General features: G+C 36.6%; 1 protein-coding gene across 1 annotated transcript in view; it reads left to right on the forward strand.

The window, feature by feature from the left end:
- Window positions 1–26,523, forward strand: part of LOC129945802 (uncharacterized) — a 43,066-nt gene extending 16,543 nt beyond the window's left edge. Inside the window, exons 7-15 of the mRNA XM_056055732.1 lie at window positions 3,698–3,979; window positions 12,906–13,128; window positions 23,153–23,318; window positions 23,371–23,490; window positions 23,550–23,695; window positions 24,747–24,912; window positions 24,990–25,121; window positions 25,323–26,007; window positions 26,079–26,523. Coding sequence (XP_055911707.1) covers window positions 3,698–3,979; window positions 12,906–13,128; window positions 23,153–23,318; window positions 23,371–23,490; window positions 23,550–23,695; window positions 24,747–24,912; window positions 24,990–25,121; window positions 25,323–26,007; window positions 26,079–26,502 — 2,344 coding nt within the window. The 3' untranslated portion in view covers window positions 26,503–26,523. The remainder of the gene's footprint in view (window positions 1–3,697; window positions 3,980–12,905; window positions 13,129–23,152; window positions 23,319–23,370; window positions 23,491–23,549; window positions 23,696–24,746; window positions 24,913–24,989; window positions 25,122–25,322; window positions 26,008–26,078) is intronic.
- The last annotated feature ends 47 nt before the right edge of the window (window positions 26,524–26,570 follow it).

Below are 26,570 nucleotides of genomic sequence, written 5' to 3' on the forward strand. Positions count from 1 at the left end.
AAAAAGCGAACGCCAACCCCTGAGGGGCTGGCCCAACGGTTCGACTTACGGAATAAATAAACGGTTATTAAATTTGACAATATATTTATTTAACGACTAATCAGGTCCGGGCTCACAATTGAACTGATTAACTTAAAACTAATTCCCTAAAATAACACCTAACGGCGTGCATCGATGATTGCTGCGTCAGCGACCTTGATACTCGTAGTGTCGGTGCATTCACCTCAATGCACCGTTGTCCAGAATATGATACCCACCAATCGTGGGAACTTATGAGAATATGCTGTTATGCTGAATTGGCAAATCATAGTCGCGCGTGTTGGCGCGAGGTGTTAACTCCTCCCCCTTTGAAAATCTACGTCCCGTAGATCAGTATTTTAAGATGAGATGTTAGGGGTAGGTAGCACCGGTGGTGGTAGGATTTGGATCTTTGGTAAGTCAATCTTCCTGTGCAGCTTGCGCCATATCATCCATACAACTATTGCCAATATCAGGAGGATCGTCACATCCGTAGCAGTATAGGTGTTTAGCCGATATGATAGGCCATTCAGGATCTTGATGTTCTTGATGCTCATGTCATGAAGGTATTCGATGTCCACTTTGTTCACTTTCAAGGATGTGTTGGTTAAAACTGGTGGAAGCGCTTGAAGCGATGTTGCCGTCAGGCTAACAAATGTTCTGTTATTTAGTCGAATTGATTCATTGTAGAGCTGGATCAAATATGTACCGGAGAGATCCTTTGATATGTTCTTGCTATATAATTTTCCTTGGAAGTTTGTGACAAATATCGTGTCTTCCTTGATCAGTTCCGTAATACTGGCTGTATTGGTACGAATTGCACAATTAGCGTGCCCTCCTTTAAGCAACCGAACTACGCATCCCTCTTCTTCCAATTTTTCTAAAGAGCTTTCATCACAAGTCGTCATGTTGCCCATACTAAGGCAGTTGGATATTATGCCATAGGTATCTTCATGGTTTGCTAGAATCTTAGAATAAGGTAGGTCGACTTGCTTTCCTCCCAGGATTGACGCTCTGGTCAATAACAAGTTGTACTCAGTCCTGCTGACTTTAGGCATAGATAGTACGTACAGTAGGATGGAATCGTTGGTATAGACTGATGGTTTACCAAATTGCAAAGCCTCCACAACGTTAGCATATGGTAAAGTTTCAACTTCGCTGATAAGCCTGTTGATCTCTTCATGGTCCAAGAGATTTGTATTTACGATTCCGCTTCTCGCCATCTGGCAGGCGCGAACAATTTCGTTTACATCTTCTTTCACCACTAATAATTCGTCCATAACGTTTTGCTCGTGGATAGCCCTATTAGACGATGACGTTTGGATTACGGTGCTGTTAATGACCTGGTTGATCCTTTGGGTGATATCCTTTGTTATCCTAAGGATCCTCTCGTTTATTTTGTATTGATGATTATTATTCTCGATTATGTTGTTCTCGTTTTTGAGCACTTCATCCCAATCTGCTGCGTCAGGGTTACCGGCCAACCATTTCCACGCAGAACCAATCCAATTAATCGACCTTTGCCTTCTATGCATTTTTCCTTTGAGCATATCGATTCGTTCGTGAAGCTGGGTAAGGTGATGGCGTGCCACGATTTTCTTTTCAGGTTGCTTGATTACAGCTTGGACAGCTAAAGTCATTTTGTTGAGCAGATCTTCAAATTCATCTAACCGGATCAAATGCACCAATTTGAAGTGTCCATCGATAATCCACCCTGGTCCTTCCTTTATTGTTACCATTGGGGACTGGTACTCGAAGATAGTGAAGCCTTGCACGGCCGTTAGGAATAATAAGCTATATTGTGTTTTAAATTTGTTACATTGGTTAAATATAAATAAATCAGTTAAATATAAACTTAATAAGGAAAAAAATAGGTCATGAAAAGTTTAAAAATATTAATAATGTAATATCGTTATTAAAATATCTAGAAAAAATGGAAAAATTAAAATTAATATTCTGAAAAAGAAATGGTTATTAATTATGTAATAATATAGATAATATAGTTTGGTTTTTGTTTAGGCATGGTGCCATTGACCTTTTTTTTTTTTTTTTTTTTTTTTTTTTTTTTTTTTTTTTTTTTATACATATATATTATAAAAAATTAAATTTTTATATATAAATAATTTTTTGCAATTTTTATGCAATTTTATGTATGCATGTATTTCATTAGTATGATGATTTTTGCCATACATTTAATAAATATACAATTTTTCTGCATTTTATTCATTTCATTATTCTATGCTTTGGCTTTGACATTAAGGTTTCGTTACCTATGTCATTTTATTAAATGTACTATTTTATACATTTTATGTATTTATTTCATTACATTTTATCATTTTATGTCTTTTTACATTACATTGCAAGGGTACATTTTTTTTTTTTTTTTTTTTCGATGTGTGCTTTCTTTGTGCGGGTGTGTGTTCTGTAGTTAAATATTCTTTAATTGGGATTTGTGAATTTTTCTACCTGTGTCTGTTATAATGGTTACCTTGTTATCTTTTGCTACCACCTCCTTCCGATACAGCGGCTTATGTTTGCCCTGAATCCTCTTGAAGGATGTGTAGACTACGTCACCTTTTTTGTATTTCTTCGGGATAGATTTCTTTTTATTATGCCATTGGTTTTTGGCCTTTTGATTTTTTTCTATCTTTTCCCTAAGTTCCTGATTTACTTTTATCCGATAATTTGACATCTTTTGATAATTTACTCTGGAACTTCTGTTAAAAAACATGTCAGATGGTTTTCTGCCAGTGACCGAGTGAATTGTATTGTTATATCGATCGACCGATATGTGTATCAGCTCCCTTAGCTTAAGTTCTTTATACTCGGTTCTCAAACATCGAAAAATTTCGAGAACTGTTGAATGAAATCTTTCAACTTGGCCGTTAACCTCGCTACGATTAACGGGTGTTTGGTACATCTTTATGTCGAGCATTTTGATAAAGTTAATTATTATGGGGCTGAGAAAACTTTTTTCATTGTCTGTAACTAATATCCTGGGGACTGTAAAATAGTGAAGCACTTTCATCACTTTGTCCCTTAGATATAGAGAGGACTTGTTCCTAATGTGGAATAATTTAGCAAACTTTGAAAACTTGTCGATACATGATATAAACTTTTCACCCTGGATTTCCATAATATCCATGTGCAATATCTCACAAGGATAAGAGGGAATAGGAGTAGGCTGAAACATAGGGGTCGCCGGATGTCGATCATACTTGTTTGTAAGGCAAATGTCACAGGACTTTACATAGCGTGTTATTAAGCTATTCATTTTCGGGAAGTAATATCTTTCAAGGAGTTGTTCCTTGTTCTCTCGAGCATTTCTATGAGCTCGCTTGTGTTCCTTACTAATGAGTTCCCACACTCGATTCTCGTCTGTGACATCTTCAACAATTCTTTGTGTCAGCCTAATCTTATAGCTGGAAAACGTTTCCAAATATACCTTTTGCAGAAGTTCCATACAAAGTTCAGGAATTTTAATGCCATTAACTATATTGGGCCTAAGTTTGGCTTTAAGGACAGCTGTTAGGGCAACGTTATCTAGATACGGAGTTGAGAAGTAGTGTCTTATGTAACCGGGATGTGGTTCCTCCATCGAATCAAGTTTATTATCTGAAACCCTGATAATAATCTGGTTTCGGAAAACATTCAATGGAGCTTCCACATGAGGAATCAGATCCGTTGAATCCTGCTCTGCACTGTGCATTGTTCCACTGGCCGACACAGTTGAAGCCGATTCGACATCTTGTGATCCTAAGGAGGAAACCTGTTCGAAAGCTGTATCAGTATCGGATCTACCATCAGCGAAATTTTGTTCGGAAGCTGTGTCTGTTGAAGATGTGTTCTGTAACGCATTCACTTCACATTCTGTTTCAGCTTTAGCTGAGACAGTCGAGTGGTCGTTTACAATATTAAGTCTCGATAGTGCATCTGCTACCACATTTGATTTTCCAGGCTTGTAAATTAATTCACAATTATATTCTTCTATCCTAGCTTTCCATCGCTTCAACTTTGCGTTGTAATTGCGATTACCCAAAGCATAGGTAAGAGGTTGGTGGTCAGTGAATATTTTAATTTGTTTTGCACCATATAAATAGGATCTCAGGTTATCCAGTGCCCAAACTATCGCCAACATTTCTTTCTCATTTGTGGCGTAGTTTTCTTCACTTGCGGTTAGTGATCTGGAAATAAAGGCAATTGGTCTTTCCTTACCTCCGTCTCCTTGGGACAAAACTGCTCCAATGGCTATGTTGGATGCGTCAGTAGTAAGAGAAAATGGTTTACTAAAATCTGGGAATGCAAGTACTTCAGCAGATGTGAGGAGCTCTTTTAGGTCATTAAACGCTTGTGTGGCTTTTTCATCAAGTTCTATTGATATTTTCCTTGATTGGTTGGCCTTGACTTGAGCGTTTTCGCCTCTTGTTAAATTGGTAAGGGGTTTAGCGACTTTGGCATAATCTCTAATAAATTTTCTGTAATATGAGGTTAATCCGAGAAACGATTTAAGCTCCTTCAAATTACTTGGAGGTTGTATGTTTCGGATAGCCTCAATTTTCTTTTTATCAGGTAATACACCATTGGCCGTTATAACATAGCCAAGAAACTCTACGGAAGTGTCCATGAAATGGGTTTTTTCAAGGTTCACTTTTAAGTGAGCTTCGTTAAGCCTTCCGAGGACCATGTCAAGGTTTTTTAAATGCTCTTCTTCATTCTTGCTAAAGACTATTATGTCATCGATATAGACATAACATATCTTTCCTATGAATGGTTTAAGGACATCATCAATTGTCCGTTGGAAAATAGCTGGCGCGTTCTTGAGTCCGAATGGCAATCTCAAGAACTCATACTTACCATTCATGGAGGAAAAGGCTGTTTTTTGAATGTCTGAGGGTTTCATTGGAATTTGGTGAAATCCTGACGTTAAGTCTAAAGTCGTGAAGTATTTAGCATTTCCTAGACTGGCGAGAGTGGCGTTTATATCCGGTATGGGATACGCGTCCGAAATAGTCACGCTATTAAGTCTTTTATAGTCGATGACCATTCGATATTGTTTTTCACCATTAGGTTTTGGTTTCTTAGGAACTACCCAGATTGGAGAATTGTAGGGACTTTTAGAGGGTCTTATAATCCCTTCCTCTAATAGGTTTTTAATTTCCTCCTCTACGACTTCCCTTAGGCATGTCGGATAAGGATAGCACTTCGTGTATATTGGTTCGTCCGTTCTTGTCCTAATTTCTGCTTGCACCGAAGTATCTATAACTTCATCAATGCTAATTGGTCCAAAGAGCGATTGGTGTTTGTCAATTAATTTGTGTAGTTCTTGCCTAACGTCGTCAGAAAGATCCTCATTAAAGACAGCGTTGATTTGTCTTGATAACTTTGCCTTGAGTGGAATCTTCAAGTTAGGTTTGATGGTAAGAATGTTGTTTTTCCTATCAATGACAGCTTCCAATTGCTTCAAAGAATCATCCCCAATGATACCATCGAAGGAATCAAGTCCAGGAAGAACAAAGAATTGGAGGACAGTATCATTCCCAATGTTAGAAAAAAATCTTCCCTCGACATATTTCGATACTTTGATACTGCCACCCGCGGATTTAACAGAAAAAGGTTTTTGTAATGATATAGAGGGCTGATCGATTTTGGAACTAATGAAGTTCTTGTTGGCCCCCGTATCAACAAGAAACTTCAACACTACTCCATCCTTTGTCACATACTCTAAGTATGGTACGCTAGATGGCCCTTTGTCATAAAATTTATTTCGTCAGAGGTAGCCTCCTCTGCGGAAGCAGAGTATTCTTCTAGGTCCTCACCATCTTCTACCTCAATATTATAGAGACGTTGCTGCTTGTTGGGGAAGTTGTCAGAGGCTGATCTACGCTTGAATGGGTTGCCTTGGAGCTTTTGGCGGTTGGCATAGTTGACCTGTTTGCTTTGAACGCTCCTATCGACTTCCATCTTTTCTGCAGGCTTTGGTCCGACTTTTGGTGGTTGGACATCTTCGTAATTCGATTGCCAAGCTAACCTGTTATTTCTCCCTATTTGGTTTTGCTGAGGCCTTTTGGGGGGAATATGGGGTCTGAATTCAAGACTCCTGAAATTTTGATTTATTGGAGACGTAATGCTATTCTGAAAGGTAGAGGAATGCACTGAATTGTTTCTATAATTGAGATTCTGTATTTCCAGGCAAGCAGAATATGCCTCTGGAAGAGTTCTCGGTCGTTGAATCATCAACATCCTCGAGATATCGCCGTTAAGGCCACGCACGAAAACATCCAGTGCCCTATTCCTATACGTTTCCACCAAGGCCCGTATAGTTTCTTCGCTATACGATTCAGTTTTTATTTTGTTAACCATCAAAGATAATTGGTGGTTAACAGCAGCATAAAAGTCGTCCAGCTTACTGCCCTTCTGAGCAAGTTGGTTCAACTGATGTTCGAGAGTCCTTAAGTCTCGCTTATCAGCATAATGCAATGATAGGCAGGATTTCATCTCGAGCCAGTCAGCGTCAAAAATATTATAACTTACTAAAGCGGCATCAGCAGGACCTCTGATTTTACCCCGAATGTGTTGTAAAATCGCACGGTAAAGCGGTTTTGATTTAACTATTTCATAGTCTTTAAGGATTCCCTCTACAGTATGTATCCATGATACATATTGAGTAGGATTTCCATTAAAGACCTGAAGTTCTTTAACGCAGTCAGGTAGCTTACTTATTTCCCTGAGATCAGCCTCTGTTTGAGGAGGACTAAGCTCAAAATGGCTAACAGCCGAAGAAGGTGCAGCTGAGGAGGCTGACGAATTTGTTTTTCCTTCGACAGCTTCGATTCTCCTCTCAAAGCTTTTCAATTGGGAAATCAAGCTACTGACTGCCCCAGTCAATTCAACAATTTGTTGGGCGACTTGATCCATAGTTTATGTTTTTATTTTAAAAATCTCTCTCAAAAAATAAAATAAGAATAATAAAAAAAAATGTAAAATGTAGGCTTACCTTAACAGACACTAGGCACAGATTATGAAAGATTATTTTTCACCTTATTAAACTTCTTTTTTCTTTTATATCAAATAACTGCACACACTCACACTTGCACAATTAATAACAATTAATAAATTAAATATGATTATTCTTTTCAAATTAGGAATAATATATATATATCTTTTCTTTGAATAGCTTAATGCTTCAAGGATCACTTTTTCTATAGAATATAGATAAATTATGGGCTCTTTTTTCCCACTCACACAATTATCATAACTTCCTCGCTTTAGTCTTTAGTCTTTTAAAAGATATATATTTTTTGTTGAAATATTTTTTCCTGAAAAAAAAGGGTTTAGATTTAGTACTCCCCTTAACCGACGGAATAGGGTTTCCAAGGAACCGTGTTGCGTGGGAGGTGTCGTTTGAATCCCGTTTAGCCGCAAGCAGCCTACTAATGGAACGATCACCATCACCGTCGTATCCTTTAGCCTTAACAGATATTCGCATGTTCCCATGTTTATGCGAAAAGTTTAGTTATTATCCAAAATGGTCAACTGTGTTCCCATGTTAACAGTGACGTTCACTCAAATAGAGCGTATTGGTAATGAACTAGGATCTACAGGCGAAAAGGATACAGTTTTGCAACGCGGTCCCTGCTCGGGCGCCAATTAACGAATCGCGGATTCGTATATGAAAAAAAGCGAACGCCAACCCCTGAGGGGCTGGCCCAACGGTTCGACTTACGGAATAAATAAACGGTTATTAAATTTGACAATATATTTATTTAACGACTAATCAGGTCCGGGCTCACAATTGAACTGATTAACTTAAAACTAATTCCCTAAAATAACACCTAACGGCGTGCATCGATGATTGCTGCGTCAGCGACCTTGATACTCGTAGTGTCGGTGCATTCACCTCAATGCACCGTTGTCCAGAATATGATACCCACCAATCGTGGGAACTTATGAGAATATGCTGTTATGCTGAATTGGCAAATCATAGTCGCGCGTGTTGGCGCGAGGTGTTAACTCAATGTCATAGCTCGTTTCCCCAAATTATACAAAATAAACATAATTATCTTTTAGCTTACAACAAATACCACTAGTGACTGCAAATTTATAAAATCCATACAGATAAAAAATAATTATTTTCCATTGACGATTTGGGTGAGTGAGTTTTTTTAAGTTGCAAGTAGGCTTAAATGACTGATTTTTAATTCAAATCAAATGGGGTGGCGCAACAGTCCGTTGTGAACCAGGGCCTAGTGACTTACAACTCTCAACCATTCCTGTATGCGAGTACTGTTGTCAGGAATGGAAGGGACCTACAATTTAAGGCCGAATCCGAACGGCTAGTTTGAGAAAGCACTTTTTCATGACAAGAATTACTCTTGAAGGATTTGTCAATTCCTCGCAAGAGGCAGTACCCGCGAAAATTAATTTTTTTAAATTAAGTAGGCACAGGCAGGGATTGAACCCTAGACCCCTTGCATGATAGTCCAACGCACTAACCATCATGCCACGGGTACTGATTTTTAATTGCAAAATTTAATATTTGCATTTAAATCGTGAATTATTCAAATAACCATACCATAAATTATATCAGTAATGTAATAATAGTGGCTTCCATGAAGGAAGAAAAGTAAAAGATAAGTTTTTTCAATTTGTCGACTTTTTAAAACAGCTTTTTCCCATTAATCGGCTAAAAGAGGGAAATTTAATTTAGTTGAGCTGAAGCTAAAGCTAGAACCTTTCAGTAAGAAAAGTTCACATTTTTTAAGTCAAAAAGCTTATTAAGAAAATTATTACCTTTTTTAGATCAAAAGATAAGATGAGGAATTTTGGCATAAAATGACGGGAGCTGCTCGTGAGCTCTATGAGCAGAAGAGGCGAGACTAAAGCCGACTTCTCAGAAGGAAAAAAAGAGGGCATGAGAAACGTGCGGTCGATGCTGTTAAGAGGTTTAAAAGCAGGAATGAAGTTCGAAACATTTATGAACAGGTGAAACGAAATTCACAGGTACATAAACCTAGAATCGAAGGCTGCAAAGACGAAATTGAAAACATCATAGTGGAACCGCAGAGTCAATGCTGAGAATATGGAAGGCTGTAACGGCGACGACGAACCTAATTCCACTGTCAGGCAAGATGATACATTCAACATAGACGACGAAAGCCAACAGAACAAGCTTGAATGCCGAGCTCTTTAAAACTGCTGGAGATTAGTTGGTTAGGAGCATGCACCAACTTATGGTCACAAGAAAGCATGCCCGGTGTATGGAACCTCAGTATTATTTGCCTGATCTTGAAAAAAAGAGACCCTCTAAAATGCACCAACTATACAGAAATCAGTCTACTTAATATCGCCTATAAAATCTTCTCTGCCGTAGTATGTGAACGTCTTAAGCTCATCGTCAACAACCTGATAGGTCCTTATCAGTGTGGTTTTAGACCAGGAAAGTCCACAGTTGATCAAATATTCACATTACGGAAGATCCTGGAAAAAACCCAAGAACACCAAATCGACACCCACCATCTTTTCATCGATTTCAAGGCCGCATATGACGGCATCTACAGGGACGAGCTGTATAGACCCATGTCTAATTTTGGCATCCCTGCCAAACTCATCCGTTTGTGCAGGATGACCATGGAGAATTCACGCTGCTCCAGCAAAGTTGGAAACAACTTAACAGAACCTTTCTATGTCAAATAAGGTTTTAGACAATGATGTTCTGCGATGCGATTTTTTTAACATCGTACTTGAAAGAATAGTACAGAGGTCATACGTCAATACTAGAGGCACTATCTTTTAAAAGTCTGTCCAATTACTAGCATATGCTGAAGACATTGACATAATGAGTATTGAGGCATCAAAAATGGGTTTAACGGTTAATGAGGGCAAAACCAAGTACATGCTGTCGTCATGAAAGGACATACAACACCGACGTCTTGGTCAAAATGTCACCATTGACACACGTAACTTTGATATAGTCAAGGATTTCGTCTACCTAGGCTCCGCTGTAAACGCAGAAAACAACACCAGCGCTGAGATCAAACGAAGAATAACTCTTGCTAACCGATGTTTCTTTGGGCTAAGAAAGCAATTGATTGGAAATTGATCTCTCGAAGGACCAAAGTGTCACTTTATAAGACCCTTATTATCCCCGTCCTGCTATACAGTGCATCAGAATCATGTACTTTGACAAAAGTGGATGAAAGCACCTTGGGTAGTTTCGAGAGAAAAGTTCTTCGTGTGATCTACGGTTCCGTAGACTTAGGCAGAAGGGTAAAAGTCCAAGGACTAATATGGCTTGGTCACGTAGAGCGCATGCAAACCAATGGTCCGGTCCGGAAAGTCTTCAAATCCTCGTCCACAGGACAGATCAGTAGATTAAGACCGCGGATCAGGTGGCGCACACAATTGGAAAGTGACCTCACCCAACTTGGAGAGCGAAACTGAAGACATCTAGCTAGAGACCGAACTTTATGGAAAAGTTTGTTGATTGAGGCCCTAGTTCACACACACCTTAAGTGAGTAAGTAAGATCAAAAGAACAACTCCAAAAAAAAGTATTGTCAAAATAAAAATGTCACTATAAAAGAAAATACCTGTTGTATCGACTGAAATAGATTAAGACTATACAAGTATTGCTTATGGTTTGTAAACAGATTTATCCTGCGGTCGGTATATATTTCAGCTTTAAAATTAGAAATAGTTGTATCCATTTAAGGTTTGTATAAAATGAGGGCATCTGTACTGTGTTAGGTTATGTTCAAATTGCTGTCCGTGATGGAGTAGGAATCTCGAGTCTTTCTTCTTAGCTCAAATTAACCAGCTTGAGTGCCTTACGAAACGTAAAACCCTTTTATTTATTTTCGAACCATCTGTGTAAGAAACACCAGAGCGATGATTTTGTTTTTCTTAAACAAACACCAGAATTTCAAAACTGTAATGCTTTTAAAATATTAATATCTAGAAAGCGCATAATAAGCTTTGTTTTATTATTTTTGTTAGTCCAATTTATCTTCTGTGGAGTGGGGTGCGGCTGCAGGGCATTCTTTTGAAACCTGAAGAAAATATACAGCCCTAGGTTTTCGTTTTCAGGGAAAATTCGTTTTTAAATTGCTACTTATTTCAGCCTTGACCCATGACCCATCGATTTACCTTTTTACAACATATAAATAAACAAACGAAAAAAAGAGTTAATCGAATTTTTTTAACTCTGCCGCCTTACGTGCTTTGTGGGTAAAACTGCTTCTGTTATATCTAAGCCTTATATGCATCTTATTCATCTTGTAAACAGTCCAGTTGTCTATTGAAACTAATATCATGTGCTGCACATTCGCGTTTTAAGCTGGATACAAGTACAGCGCGTGTCTATGACCAATCGCTTCTTGTAAAGACGGTCTTGTTGATTGATATTGATGAAATCAATAGGTATTTCCAGTTTTCTAAATGAAACTTTTTTCTGCAAGCAAAAAATTAACGTTTTTTTTCTTCTTTCAATTGTTAAAAATATTGCCAAATTGTCAAGCTTAATAAATAAGAATGCATTAAGCTATTTTGGCTAACGTTAGTCATTGTGGGAATCCCACTTTCAAGATTGGACTAAACTAAAAGCAATATCTACCTATAAGTATTTAATTTTGAATGTTATAAAGCTTCAGGCTTTACTAATGTTTATTTTTTCATCGATACTCATTATATGCACATTATTTTACATTTTTATTTGCTGTTTTCTTCTCAAAGCAAGGAAAACTTTTTGAGTTTTGTTTAACTCGCAATTCTATCGGGTGTTTTTTCCTTAAGCTTGAGAACTTGTAACAATAATACAAAACAGAAATATTGTTGGAATGAATTTTGTATTAATGTAATCTGGAAGATAATTTTATGGCATTCATTTTGTAAATATGTTTTTGGAATGTGCCATATACTGACATTTTGCTTGTTTTACAAAGCTATTTAACCTTAAATGAGTTTCGTCACTGAATACCTTAAAATTGAAAAAGTGTTCTATGAATTTGGGAAATTTGGAATCGTTGTTTAGTTTGACATTCTCAACTTATCATGAATAGTCATTTTTCAAATCAGCCGTTCGGATTCGGCATAACACTGTAGGTCTCCACCATCCTTGACATGACTCGCACAAGGGATTCGTTGAGAGTTATAAATAGCTAGGCTCTAATTCTCTGTACGGATTTTTGCATCACCTTATTTTTATTTTTAAGGCCAATTTGATTATCGTAAGTATATAAAAGTGCTTGGGCACCTACATACGATTTTGGGTAAGTTCGAGGTTGAGTGTATGACACATTAAAACTGTTGAATGTGAAATAAAACCAATTTGGCTACATTTCACCTTGTCTAAGTGTTATAAACCAGACAACAACCATCGAAACTTCTCATGCAATTAAAAAAACACCCTATAGAGATGCTGGAAAGTGTATTCTTCAATCCATTAACATTAAGTAGAATGCTTGAAGAAATTAAGGTACAAAGAAACAGTATTTCAGGTGTTAAAAAAAAGAACTGAAAGTCGGAAATACTGTGTTAACCGCTAAGACGCTTGTATTTGTTTACAATAATATGACATGCAGCTAACAGAGACGATTGTGACGTAGTTCGAAGCTATTGATTATTCCAATAGTTGGGTAATGTATTTATATGAAATATTTGTATATATTTTTCACTGATAAAGTTTATTTCTCAGAAATATGTTTATAAAAAATATTATTATCCAACATAACAAACAAGTTGAACGCCGAAGAAAGCTTTGATTATTAAAATTTGTAAAATTTTTAGCTTGGCGAGAAGTATTATAGTCGACCATAGAGCTTGTAATGGTAAAGTTGAGGAATTTTGAAGTATTTCTATTATTTACATAGAATAGTGTGGTTAACTTAAATAAAAGAAAAAAACAATGGTCAAACGGTGTGTCCTTTTTTTCCTATTGTTTACATTATTTTGTGACAACTCACTATCTGCAATTTATCCGCGTGTTCCCTGTCCGGATATATTTCGATATGAGCAAAATTTTGGTGATTATACTGGACTTATAACTTTGGAGAATTTGAAGTACGGAGAAACTGAATTAGAAATTGAACTTTCACAACCAGGAACAATATTTCCGGTAAGAACAAAGAGAATGGTGATTGTGATTTGAGGCGTTCAGAATATTAGTGCAATATGTCCACATATGTTAAATTCGAGATATTTAAAGTTTAATGAAAAGACGTTAAGATATTCAGGGAAAATAAAAGAAATATAATGTTTATTTATTTCGAAAATTGTAACAATAATTCATGTTAAAATAATGACAAAATGTTTCAAAGTGTACTATTAACTAAAATATAAGCAAATGAAAATGAAAATATGGACTTAATCCATTTTTAAACTGAAATTTTTTTTATTTTCGAAGGAATTTGTGTTAAGAATATGTCATCTCATCATTTCATTCGCGGTCTTCTTCTGTTCTGTTGATTTTTAATGAACGAGTTACTCCTTGAAGTGGTAAATTTCTGTAGAATTGATGATACACAGGTTGGATGAAGGGCAAAAGATCATATCTTTTTTTTTTGCTTCTGTAACAACTCTCTATGTATCTGCCAAACGCTGATGATCATCTTTCTGGAGACACGAACGAGTTACTCCTTGAAGTGGTAAATTTCTGTAGAATTGATGATACACAGGTTGGATGAAGGGCAAAAGATCATATCTTTTTTTTTTGCTTCTGTAACAACTCTCTATGTATCTGCCAAACGCTGATGATCATCTTTCTGGAGACATAAACTTTTCCTAATATCCTCATCGCTTGCAGCTTTTATTTTTAGATCAAGTTCATCGCAAAGCTTACAAGTATCTTGATGTGGAGGCTTAAAGTGTAAGTTAAACTTTGTGTTGAAAATTTGGTAATAGTATTTAAGTTTTTTGGGTTCAGTTTTTTCCTTTATACAATTCTCTTTATATAAATCGTACATTTTTTTCACCGTCAGTTCACTATTAAGGAATTTTCTGTTAGGGTTTTTTTTCCCTAGAATAGTGGCTCTGGTACGCCGGAAAGCTCTGTATATGAACTATAACATCAGAGTCGTCTAATTTTCTAGAGGACGTTCTACCACGTCATTCTTGACTGCACTCCGATGCATTTTTTTTAGAAATACATCTAAAAAGTCTTCCATTGCTGATATTGAATGTAGCTAGGAAATACTTTTTGCATACTGCTTTGGTAATGTTTTCACTTTTTAGGAATACGAGAAAGCCAACTGGGACGGTCTCAACAATTACTTCAGGATCTTTAACTGGTCACTATGCTTCCTCGATAGTGACGTTGACGCCAGCGCTGATATGATCACAAGTTTGATTTTCCTGGGAATGAGAACTTTTATCCCGAATAGGGTTAAAATCATCAGACCTAAGGAAAACGCATGGTTCGATGCGAGCTGTAAAGAAGTTATTAGGGTTAAGAAGGTAAGTTTCCGTTGTTTTAAAGCCAATCCAACTGAGGAAAACCGGAATAAGTTCAAGCAAGCCAGGAAGGTCTGCAACGCCCATATTCGACGGACAAAATTTTTACATGACCAACAATTACGGCAAAAAATACTGCAATGTCCCAAAGGCAGTAAAAATGTTTGGTCATTTGTAAAAAATATGAGGAATTCTTCCTCTTTCTCGGTTCCTACGCTCGTTGTGAATGACACTCCATTTGTTAGCTCTTTAGAGAAAGCAAATCTCTTTGCTAGGCAGTTCGCCGCCAATTCAACGCTGCCAGTGAGTGTTATGACTCCGCCTGTACTTGAGCGAGTTAATGATTCTATGGGGCAAATCTTTTTTCGCACTCCTACTGTAGCGAGAGTCCTAAGAGATCTAAACACACATAAATCCGCTGGTCCGGATGGTATCCATGCTATTGTTCTGAAGAGGTGTTCTTCAACGCTGGCAAAACCACTCCGTAAGCTTTTTCATCTGTCGTACTCCCCAGGTCTCGTTCCCAGCGGATGGAAAACGGCATTTGTCCAGCCTATTCCCAAAAAAGGCGAATCCTCCTCATTCTCTAACTACAGACCGATTGCACTTACGTCCCTTCTTTCCAAGGTCATGGAAACACTGATTAATTATCACCTCAAGAAATATCTTGAAGATCGAGCGAACAGTGAAGCAAATCTTTACATCGTTTTAAAGAAAGTAAGATTATTGCACTTGATATATCAAAAGCATTTGATAGGGTTTGGCATCAGGCTCTCTTTCGGTTATCATGAATCCCTGCTTCATTGGATCATTAAATTCCGACCTAAACAGCATTGTACAATGGGGAATAATAAACCGCGTGGAATTTAATGCTTCGAAAACGCAATGCTGACTTGTATCGTTAAAGCGAAACATATCCCCCCTGCCAATATCCATTAATGGCACTTGCATCGAGGAAACTGAACATCTCGATATTCTTGGTATGTGTATCACCAACCACCTTTTGTGGAACGATCACATACGCGATGTCGCCAAAAATGCCGCAAGATGTTTGGGTTTTCTGAGGCGATGCAAGAAGTTTTTCTCCCCCTCTGATCTGGCTGTTATTTACAAGACTTATATACGTCCAAAGCATGAGTATAACTCCCATATCTGGGCTGGTGCTGCTGCAACTTACTAAAGCCTCTTGGATAGTATTGAACGTAGAGCATTTAGATTGATTGGTGATATTACCATCATAAGATCATTTACGTCACTTGAACATCGTCGAAATGTTTCTTGTCTCACCCTGTTTTACCGTTATTTTAATGGTTTATGCTCTAGAGAAATAGCCAGCTGCATTCCTCCCCTTAAACAGTTCAACTGTAATATTCGTGCTTCTAGGAATGCTCATCAATATACCCTCGAGCCCATCTTCGGCCGTACTGTCAAGTACAGAGATTCGTTCTTTAGCCGTACTATGCGAATGTGGAATGCCTTGCCACACTCTGTCTTTCCCAGCTATTGCAATATTCAGGAATTCAAAGCCAATGTGCACCGACATCTCCTTTCAACCCCTCTCTCCCTTTCCTAGTGCTCACACTGTGTCTACATAATAAGGGTAATATATCCACTTAAGTGTGCGCTTATTATAAAAAAAAAATTGAAAAAAATTGGTTTCTGCGTGAAGCACCCCTTTGACGATTTTGGCGTATAGGACTTGATTTAACTAGTCCATAGAGACATGTATTTTGTGAACTTAAGTCTCCAAGACTCCAAAATTCGTCAAATAATTTTTGTCTAGCTTCCTCTGATAATGAATTAAAACACTTGTTTCTGCAGCCACAGTCTGAATATATAAATTTCTTTTTTGGAACTGTTACACCCTTTGCTGTAATGTACTTCTGCCCCATGTTTCTTTTCACTTTTCTTTCATTTACTTTCCAGGATTTTACATTCCTTGAACGTTTCTTACCTTTCAGTTGTTCGGAATGTAGACTTTCTTGTGTACTCGTAAGGATTTCTGCATGGCATTGGGTATCAGAGTTGACTGCAGTTTCATTTTGTAAAATTGGTGACTCACCAGGAGTATTTGAATTTGAATTATAATCTAAAATGTAAATAAAACATTTTTATACAACAATATTCACATATTTTTTATTAAAAGAATATTTATTACCAGTTGATGGTCCCCCAGTTTCAATACATAACGGTTCGAAGTTGTCAAGAATAGGCCCTACGATACGACAAAATTTTTTATTAAAAAGATAACAGTTCATCATTATTGCTTTAAACAACTTTAAATTTTGCTAAGGCTATGTTTCTCTCAAAAGATTTAATTTACTTACTTGAAAAATCATCATTTTCTTCTTCACAGCTTAGAAGGTATTCAGAATCCAAATCAGAAACACTAAAATCACTCATCCTTTATTATATGTATTGAAAAAAAAGGACTTTATTTTAAGAAAGATTATGCACTTGCAGTTGATTACACATTCAATTTTCCTCATTCAATGGTGATGGCAAAAAAAATGGAAGAACAATTTGAAACATGTTTCACTTTTATACGGATAGTTCCACTTGTCCCATTTTTAAACTGAAATTTTGATAAAAAGAGTTACCTATCAAAAAATCTATGCCGTTATCTCGACTGATAACAGCACATTTTTGACGCTGATCTTTTTTGTATAAGGTACACATTATAATAATGTGTTTAAAGGTAAAATCTCGATTTTTCTTAAAAAGTGGATTTAGACCATTATTATTCTGAACGCCTCATTTGTGAGTATGAATACGTTGTACCTGTGGCGTGATGGTTAGTGCGTAGAAGTGTCATGCCAGAGGTTTTCGGTTCAATCCTTGCCTTTGAAACATGAAGTTTTTTTCCACGGATACTGCCACTTGCAAGAAGTTCAATTCTTGTAATGAAAAGTGCTTTCTTAACTAAGCTGTTTGGGTTCGGCATAAAAATGTACGTTCCTTCATCCCTGACATTACTCGAACACAGGAATAATTAAGCTGTTTATTTTTTAAGTATACTGTGGCTTAGAATTGTGTTTTTAAACCAGATGTTTTAGTTTAATACGTAGAATGATAGGAACTGGTATAAACATATGTTGGGCCATCTTTTCTTAAGGGAAATGTTTGAATTCGTTTCACAGATCGTAAAGTTCCTAGTCTATGCTGACAAGCCCACCCAAGACGATTGACCACTTGGAGGACAAAATTCCCTACGCGATTACCGATATATGCCAACAAATTTCTTAAAAAGTCGTCGAATCGTATCGAATCGGAGTGAAATAGTCTTATCATTGAAGATCATGACTTGAACGATATATGATGAAAAAGACAATGCGACAACACAACCAATTATGGATTTATTGTTTGAGAAGCTACCTAGTTGCGTAATTTAACATTTTGTTGAATTTAATTAGGCACCAAGAACGCATGGGCTTTGACACATTGAGATGTTTGGAACTACCCCAGAACAATCGTATTTTAAGTGTGTAAGGATGTGGTATATAAGTGGGACTAGTATAGAGCACTGTAAACGGTGACAAAATATTAAAATAACAAATCATTATGACTTCTATAACATTTTTCTTAAATTTTTTAATTTCTACCGTTGTGGGTTCAAATTTTGAAGCAAAATTACCGGAGATCCAACTTTTAGTTGTAAATTATGTGGTGGTATGCCTGGTAAATCCGATGAGATCAAAAACTCAGTTGGATAATTTACAGCTTCGGTAGCATCACAAATTGTTACAATAGATTGGTATGACACCAATTCTCCTGGTAAAAAATATTGCATATTGAGATTCAATTCGTTGACATCCACATTTTTTGCTGCTAAAATTGGTCTTGCTGCCAGCCACTCATGATTTGTATATTGTCTGTGTATATCGGGAAGTATGTGCTCAATGAGAGCATCTTGGTAATCAATAATGTGCAGAAATCTACCGGTAATTTTATGCATCCAATTTCATCTATAGTAGCTTTTCCATCGCCTATTTCTAACAGTTGTTTTGAGAATGTTTCAGCAGAGGGATGTTGAAGTTTTTGAACAGGCATATTTACTTTAAGTTGTACTTCATTAGCGTACGTTGAACGCGGAAAAAGTGGAAGTGTTTGTCTGAAATCACCTGAAAGGAGTAACAGAGTGCCGCCAAATAGTCTGTCGTTGTTTGTCATATCTTTCAATGTCCTATTCAACGCCTCAAGCAAATGTTTGTGTGCCATAGTGCATTCATTTCAGTTCATAATTTTACACTGTTTCAGCACTGTGGCAAGGATGGTTGTTTAAGTACTGAATGAGCTGTTCTGCCTCCATCCAATAAAGTTGCCACAATCTCAGAAGATGCAACAGCCAATGCGATACCATTACTTCATTGTACAAAGCGTCACTGAATACTATCGTAAGATCGTTACACCGTGTACGATGTTGATGCAATTAAACAATACCACTTAGGAATTTATAAAATAGATAAAAAAGTATTTTCAGACCTACGGAATGTACAATGTACATATATGCAAAATTTCATTGAAATTGGTTAAGCCGTTTCGAAGAAGTATGGCAACTAACACTGTGATAGGAGAATGTTATATATTAGATACAATTTCATTAGTTGTATTTAGCTTTAAATTTAAAATCGAAAAATGAGTGTAGATAGGTACCTATAAGAAAACGTCAACAATAATAAGGTAAATGCATTATATTTCAGAAAAAAAACTTTAAAAAAAATAACTGGTACCTTAACCTAAACTGCTATAAAGTGTAATAATTAAGTACATCTTGCTCTTATTTAAAAACTACGGAACATAGGCACTAAATAACTATTAAATACTTCATTGCATTCGTAAATAGATTCGAACTCGCGATTTTATTTAAGCATGGCATTACGTTCCTAGTACCTTAACTGGAGATTGGGTTCCAACCCCAGTGGAAAGTTGTTGTTGTTGGTTTACACCTTATAGGGCTTCTTCGACATATTCGGAGCCCAGGCCTGTAAGGAGCGGTTTATCCGGCTCCCCTTCCTTGGAGTTATACTAAGGATCTTGTGACTTCCTGGCCACGTAAAAATACCTTAAGTTTCGAAGCACCAACAAGCCTCGGATACGGGCGGATTCACTGTTGACAACCCACGCAAACGAAATAAGGACAACGAACTTCGAATATGTACGTGGAATGTTAGGTCCCTTAACAGACCACGTGCAGCCGAACAATTAGCGGAAGCCCTAAACTGCTGCAAGGCAGATATTACAGCCATCCAAGAAGTGCGATGGGATGGACCGGGCAAACGCAAACTAAAAGACTGCGATATCTACTACGGCGACTGCTACCCGAGAACAAAGACAGCGTCTTTTTGGGTGTGGATATGTTGTTGGAACTAGGCTCAGGCAAAAAGTCTTGAGTTTCAACAGTGTGAGCGAGCGCATCATGACAATCCACATCAAGGCTAAATTCGCCAACATAAGCCTAATCTGCGCGCATGCCCCAACAGAGGAGAAAGATTTAGACGTTCTGGTAGCTAGTACGCAGTTCACGCATCTCAATATCCACAAGGGGACATGGAAATCTCCTGATCAATCAACGGTCAACCAGATTGACCACATTGCGATCGACGCACGACACTTCTCCAGTATCCAGGATATCCGAACATTCCGAGAGGCCAACATTGACTCGGACCACTACCTCGTTGTAGCCAAGGTACGGCAGACCAACAATTCCGCCTACCCGACCTTGACGAAGTGAAGATAGCTATATCTAAACTTAAGTCAAACAAAGCTGCTGGAGCTCTCAGCATCGCTGCCGAACTATTCAAAGCAGCAGGCGATGACTTGGTAGGGAGCATGCACCAACTCATCTGCAAAATGTGGTCGGAAGAAAGCATGCCCGATGAGTGGAATCTCAGCATAGTGTGCCCGATACATAAGAAAGGAGACCCTTTAAACTGCGCCAACTACAGGGGCATCAGTCTCCTTAACATTGCTTATAAGATCCTCTCTGCCGTATTATGTGAACGTCTGAAGCCATTCGTCAACAACCTGATTGATCCTTATCAGTGTGGCTTCAAACCAGGAAAATCCACTATCGACCAAATATTCACACTACGGCAGATCTTGGAAAACACCCAGGAGCTTCAAATCGATACCCACCATCTCTTTATCGATTTTAAAGCCGCGTATGACAGCATCTATAGGGAAGAGCTCTACCGAGCAATGTCTAGTTTTGGCATCCCTGTCAAACTTATCCGTTTGTGCAGAATGATGATGGAGAATGCACGCTGCTCTATCAAGGTCGGAAAAGATCTTACCGATGCATTTAATGTCAAAAAAGTTTTTAGACAAGGCGATGCACTGTCATGCGACTTTTTCAACATCGTTCTGGAAAGAATTGTGCAAAACTCAACCGTCAACACTAGAAGCACAATCTTCCAAAAATCCATCCAACTACTCGGATACGCAGATGATATTGACATAATTGGAAGATCAAAGCGTGATGTCAGTCGAGCGTTTTTGAGCATTGCGACGGAAGCGAAGAAGATGGGTTTAGTGGTCAATGAGGGCAAGACCAAGTATATGCTGTCATCAAAAAAGGACACTGAACGACGACGTATTGGACAAAACGTCACCATGGACAGCTATAACTTTGAGGTAGTTAAGGACCTAGGACTTTACCTAGGAACCGCTATTAATGCAGACAACGACACCAGCGCTGAAATCAAACGAAGAATAACTCTTGCAATCGCGACTCAGGTGGCGCACGCAGGTGGAAGAGGACCTCAACCAACTTGGCGTGCTAAACTGGAGACAGCTAGCTAGGGACCGCGCTGCCTGGAGATGCTTGCTGGTTGAGGCCCAGGTCCGCCCCGGACTGTAGCGCCAACTTAAGTAAGTAAGTAAGTAAGTAAGTATGGCATTACGTTAAAATAGGTCCGGTTATTCGGGCACTGAGTTTAAATTTGGAAATAAAGGTAATAAAGCAAATTCGCATATTAAATTTTCTCTAGAATTGGTTTCCCTAACTTGACTTATCTATAAGAACTAAAATATTCTTGTATTGCTCCAGAAAGACACCCTACATAAAACCGTCATTTAGCGTGGTTAAGCCTAATATTGCCAAAACCGTTGGTAGGGTTTCGGAGATATTTGAATTTAAAGTTGGTTGGAGCATAAAAAAAATTGCACTTCTTAAAAAAAAAAACTGCTTCTATGTATTCATAAGGCACTTAAAGAAAAATGATTTGTATATCAAATTTGTTTGTATCTTTCAAATTAATTTAATATCCTTTTACTTAAAACAACAACATTTTAAATGTTTGCTATTAATTTTTTGGAAATTAAGGGTTTTTTCTTACCTTTTAAACATCGGTATTTCGTTATTTCAAAAGCATCAAGCATGTATACTTATTTTTGCATGATCTTATAGAAATATGTACGCAGTACCCGTGGCGTGGTGGTTAGTCCGTTTGCTAGAGGTCTTGAGTTCAAACCTTTTCTGTGCCATCTAAAGTTTTTTTCACGGGCCTCTAGCGAGGAATTAACGAATTCCCCAAGAGTAATAATTCTTGTCATGAAAATTGCTTTCTCAAATTATTATAGGACTCACCAGAAACTATGTGTCAAGTATTGCATTCGTAAACTGAACGAAAGGATGGATTTTTCTTAAATGTTCTCTATTTTTTATATTTGGCTTCTTTTAATAAAAAAAAAAGTATTTGTATATTGTTCCAGTAGAGTACTTCCAATAGAACCGTGAACCACTTTTTATTATTTAAAATTTATTAGGCTTTTTGACGCCAGGTAAATTCATAAAGTAGTTTCTTTTTCGCTACAAACTTTCACGATTTTCCAAATCTTAAATCGCCTTTTTTAATTTTCCCCTAAAACATTTTCAGCATCTTACGTATTTTTCAAAAAATCCTTATTAGTTTAAGGTTTTCACCTGCAATACATTTAACTTAAAAGATGATTCAATTATGTTAAAACTAATCTGTACCGGTGTAGAAACAATTTTTGATCATGCTTAAGGTTGTAACAAGTTTTTGGAACATATTGACAAAAAAAAATTAAAAATAATGTTGAAAACGGAAAGATCTTAGTTTGAGTGCATATAAATAAAATTAGAGTTTGAATTCTAACTCAGACATAAAAATTTACTTAAAATGCAGACTCATAAGACATCTTATAACTTAAGAGAAAATACGAAAATTAAGTAAGATACTAAAATTTTTACAATACAATTTACTATTAAGGGACATGTTGTGTTTTAACCGTGTTTGGTTGTCTTGATTATTTTTCAAATAGCATATTTTAAAAACATGATGTGATAGAAAAGTTCAAAGGTGAGATTCAAATTCAAATCACCGATGTTATTCTTCTAAGAACTAAACATCAATTAATTTAGGTTAAACGTTAAACAATGTCAAAGAAAGTAAACTATCTTTGATATAAGTATTAGTAGATAAAATGTGTATTGATTTCTTGACACAGATCTAAGATAAAAGAAGTTATTTGGAGCATAAAGATGTCATCACGCTTGATCTATTTGCATTAAAATGTAAAAGTCTTAGGAGTGACTACTACGGGATTTTTGTGTGTTCACTTACATGCTTTTTTGACTGATATACTCTATTTTCTTAAATATGTAAATTTTTTTTTTATACAAACGTTTCAATGTTTTTATTTTTTTTTTACTTATTTAACCCCAGGGCGCTGAAGGCTATCTTAATTTAAACATCGATGAGAATGAAATTACGGACTACATAAGATTAGGGAGGCCAATTACTTACAAAGTGGATTTCCCTCTTCGAAATGTTATACCTCAAGTTAGTTCTATAAAATTAAATGGCGATACAATATGTTACGGTCCGAGAGGTAGGTAATTAAAATATTATTTTTATTAAATAAAAAAATTATTAATTTATAGTTCTTGGTCGAAGTACAACAATAACTTTGAGACATACATTGACAACTTCAGGTCCATTGAATATACTACCTCCATCGTTTAACGCACGAAGACCTTGGACAATTCCATCAAGATTTGTCAGTAAGTTGCATATATTATTAATTAATAATTCATTTTTTTAAATTTAAATTTTCTTGAAGATCAATATCCACGATCTCCTTGTCCTGATGTCTTCCAATATGTGAGAGTTAATGGAAATGATATAGGTTTAATAAGTATCGATCGGGTGACTTTTGGAGAAACTGTAATAAATATCGAATTATCGCAACCAGGATCAATTCGTCCTGTAAGTATAAATCTTCTGGCTGGTAAAAACTATTTACGGTAGAGATGACAGTAGACAAACTAATGACCAAACTTACATTTGTGACGGGACTTTAAGGTCGCGCCACGACCGCAATGTGTGACTTTATAAAAGTTTAAGGAACTCTGTTAAAAAAAGTATTCGAACTCTTGTTCGAATAGACTGTTGCAATTATAAGACGCTGGAGTAGCTCAACTTCGATATAATATGTACTGACACTGCTATTAATCATGAGTGTGGAATGTACTAATTTTGGCCACAACTTATAACATTCTTGCACCACACTGAAAGTGAACTCTACTAACTAAAGTTCAAAATTCAGTATAGTGTTACAATAAAGTTGCACTGCTTCCCAGTTGCCAATTGTGTGTGTTATTTTGTTATTTTATGTTTTACAGAAGGCAAGAACATTACATTGGTATACATAGTGTGTGGTTATCATGTTAGCGTGTTACAAATTCTAATTTTGCATTAATCATTATAGAAGTTCAATTAATTGTTCTAAAAATATTCTTTATAGAAGTTGCTAGTTTACAGTCCTTTTTTTTGATTCTTGTGATCGTTACCCAGATTACTTCGTATGATACATTTACATACATTTCTACTCAGCTATAGAGGGTTTTCTAATGAGAAGTTTCATTTTCAAAAGCTCGCTAATTGGGCTGTCACTTTTGGAGCTTTTATGTTTTGCAATTTGACAAGCAAAAACTACGTCATTTCTACAAAATGTAACGATAGAGGCTTAAATAACGCTTTCAAACAGTTAAAGTTCAAGCTTCGGAGTTCGTAAATTTGCAAAAGTTTCCTGATCGTGTTATTTTTCGAAGAGGTTATCATAGATGGTTACGAGATATTGATTTTTATCACATTTACACTATTTTTCCCGTAGCGTATGGAAGAGTCAAAAGACCTATCTACTCATTTCTCAAAATGTATACTGAAAACTTTTTTTAACGGAAAAGCTTATACATACATTTTAAAGTTATGAATTCAAATTATTGATATTTTAAATATCTTACAATTTATTTTAAAGGATGCCGAAGGTCACCTCAGTTTAAACCTTGATGAAGATAAACTCTTAGACTATATAAGATCAGGAAGACCAATTATTTACAGGGTTGATTTTCCTCTTGAAAATGTTGTTCCTGAAGTAAGTCACATAACAGTCAATGGTAGAACAGTATGCTTTGGTTCAAGAGGTATGGAAGATTTTTTTTAAATGTTGGTTGAACTTATTTATAATACCATCGGAAATTAACACATGTTTTATTTTTAGTTCCTTCACCAAGCACTCAAATATCATTGAGAAATTCTCTCTACGTTCCACCGCCATTACAAGATTCTCGAATACAAAACTTTTTACCAGACTCAAGAGGTTTACCTTGGAGAACGATTAGCAACTATTCACGTAAGTTGAATTTAAAATTTGTTATAAATTATAGATGATTCCATGGGATGTTTAACGAAAGTTCTAAATTTGAAGCTTTTTTGCTGTCAACAAATTGTTGGCACCGTTCAATAGAAAATTTATAACTGATAGCTTAATTAAGCGACTATTACCAAATAACTAATGATGTTCAATTTTGTTAAATTTGTTTGTATATTTCAGGACCATCATTTGGAAATTCTAACTTTCTCAGCTCTAGCCCTCGATTTAAAAAACCGGATGACGTTTATTACGAACTTTCAGAACCCTTCTTCAATGATAATCGTAATAATGACATTTCGTTTCAACCCGCCGCCGATGAAGTTAAACCACAAGTAACAACGAATACGCCATTACCGTTAAAAATATCTCCACCAACTACTACTATCACTTCAACCTCTACCACCACTTCAGCACCGCAACGAACTACGACTACGACTACTTCTATTAAACCAAACACAGAGGGTCCCGCAACAATGGAATACATCAATTCGGTGTGCGGTCGCGAAAACTTCCATTTCACTGCTAATTCGCTTGCAGTTAATGGTCAAATGATACCTAGAGCAAGATTTCCATGGATTGTGGCCATATATAAAAAGAATCCTCAAACAGTATCTTTCCAATGTGGCGGAAGTCTGATTTCAACTCGGACTGTTATCAGCGCCGCTCATTGCTTTTATTCGAATTACGGGGTAATCGAGAATGAGAACATCCTGATATCCTTAGGCAGGCATAATCTCACCGATTGGACTGATTCTCATATAATTCAGAGTGATGTGGAGACAATTATTCGACATCCAGACTATAGACCGGAACTTATTAATAACGATGCAGATTTAGCCGTTGTTCTACTAAAAGTTATTGTAACGTACGTTGCATAATTTCTAGAATCGGTTTTGAAATATGGGCTAATAAATTGGTGTTTTTCATTCTATTTAGGTTTTCACCAGCAATACGACCAGTATGTTTGTGGCAAGGACCTTTAAATGTTCGTGACATTGATGGAGTATCGGGAATTGTTGTTGGTTGGGGCCGAGATGAAAATAACGTAAATGTTACTACAACACCAAGATTAATCACAGCGAGTGTAGCTTCGGAGGTTGAATGTCTAAGATCAAATGATCAACTACGTTATTTGACATCAAATCGAACTCTCTGCGCGGGTAATCGTAATGGATCGGGTCCTTGTAATGGTGATTCTGGAAGCGGATTAATGATTAGGAATCGAAATAAATGGATGATAAGGGGAACCGTTTCTGCTTCCTTAACAACACCGCTTAATCAATGTAATCTTGATGAATATGTCATTTATACTGATATAGCGAAATTTATTGGATGGATTCAAGAAAATATGTTGCTTTAAAATAAAAAAATAATACTTAAGTTTTTTTTTATAACATTAGTTTTAATATTTTTTAGTACCTATAATTT

This window comes from Eupeodes corollae, chromosome 1, assembly GCF_945859685.1.
Source record: "Eupeodes corollae chromosome 1, idEupCoro1.1, whole genome shotgun sequence".
NCBI classification, from domain to species: Eukaryota; Metazoa; Arthropoda; class Insecta; order Diptera; family Syrphidae; genus Eupeodes; species Eupeodes corollae.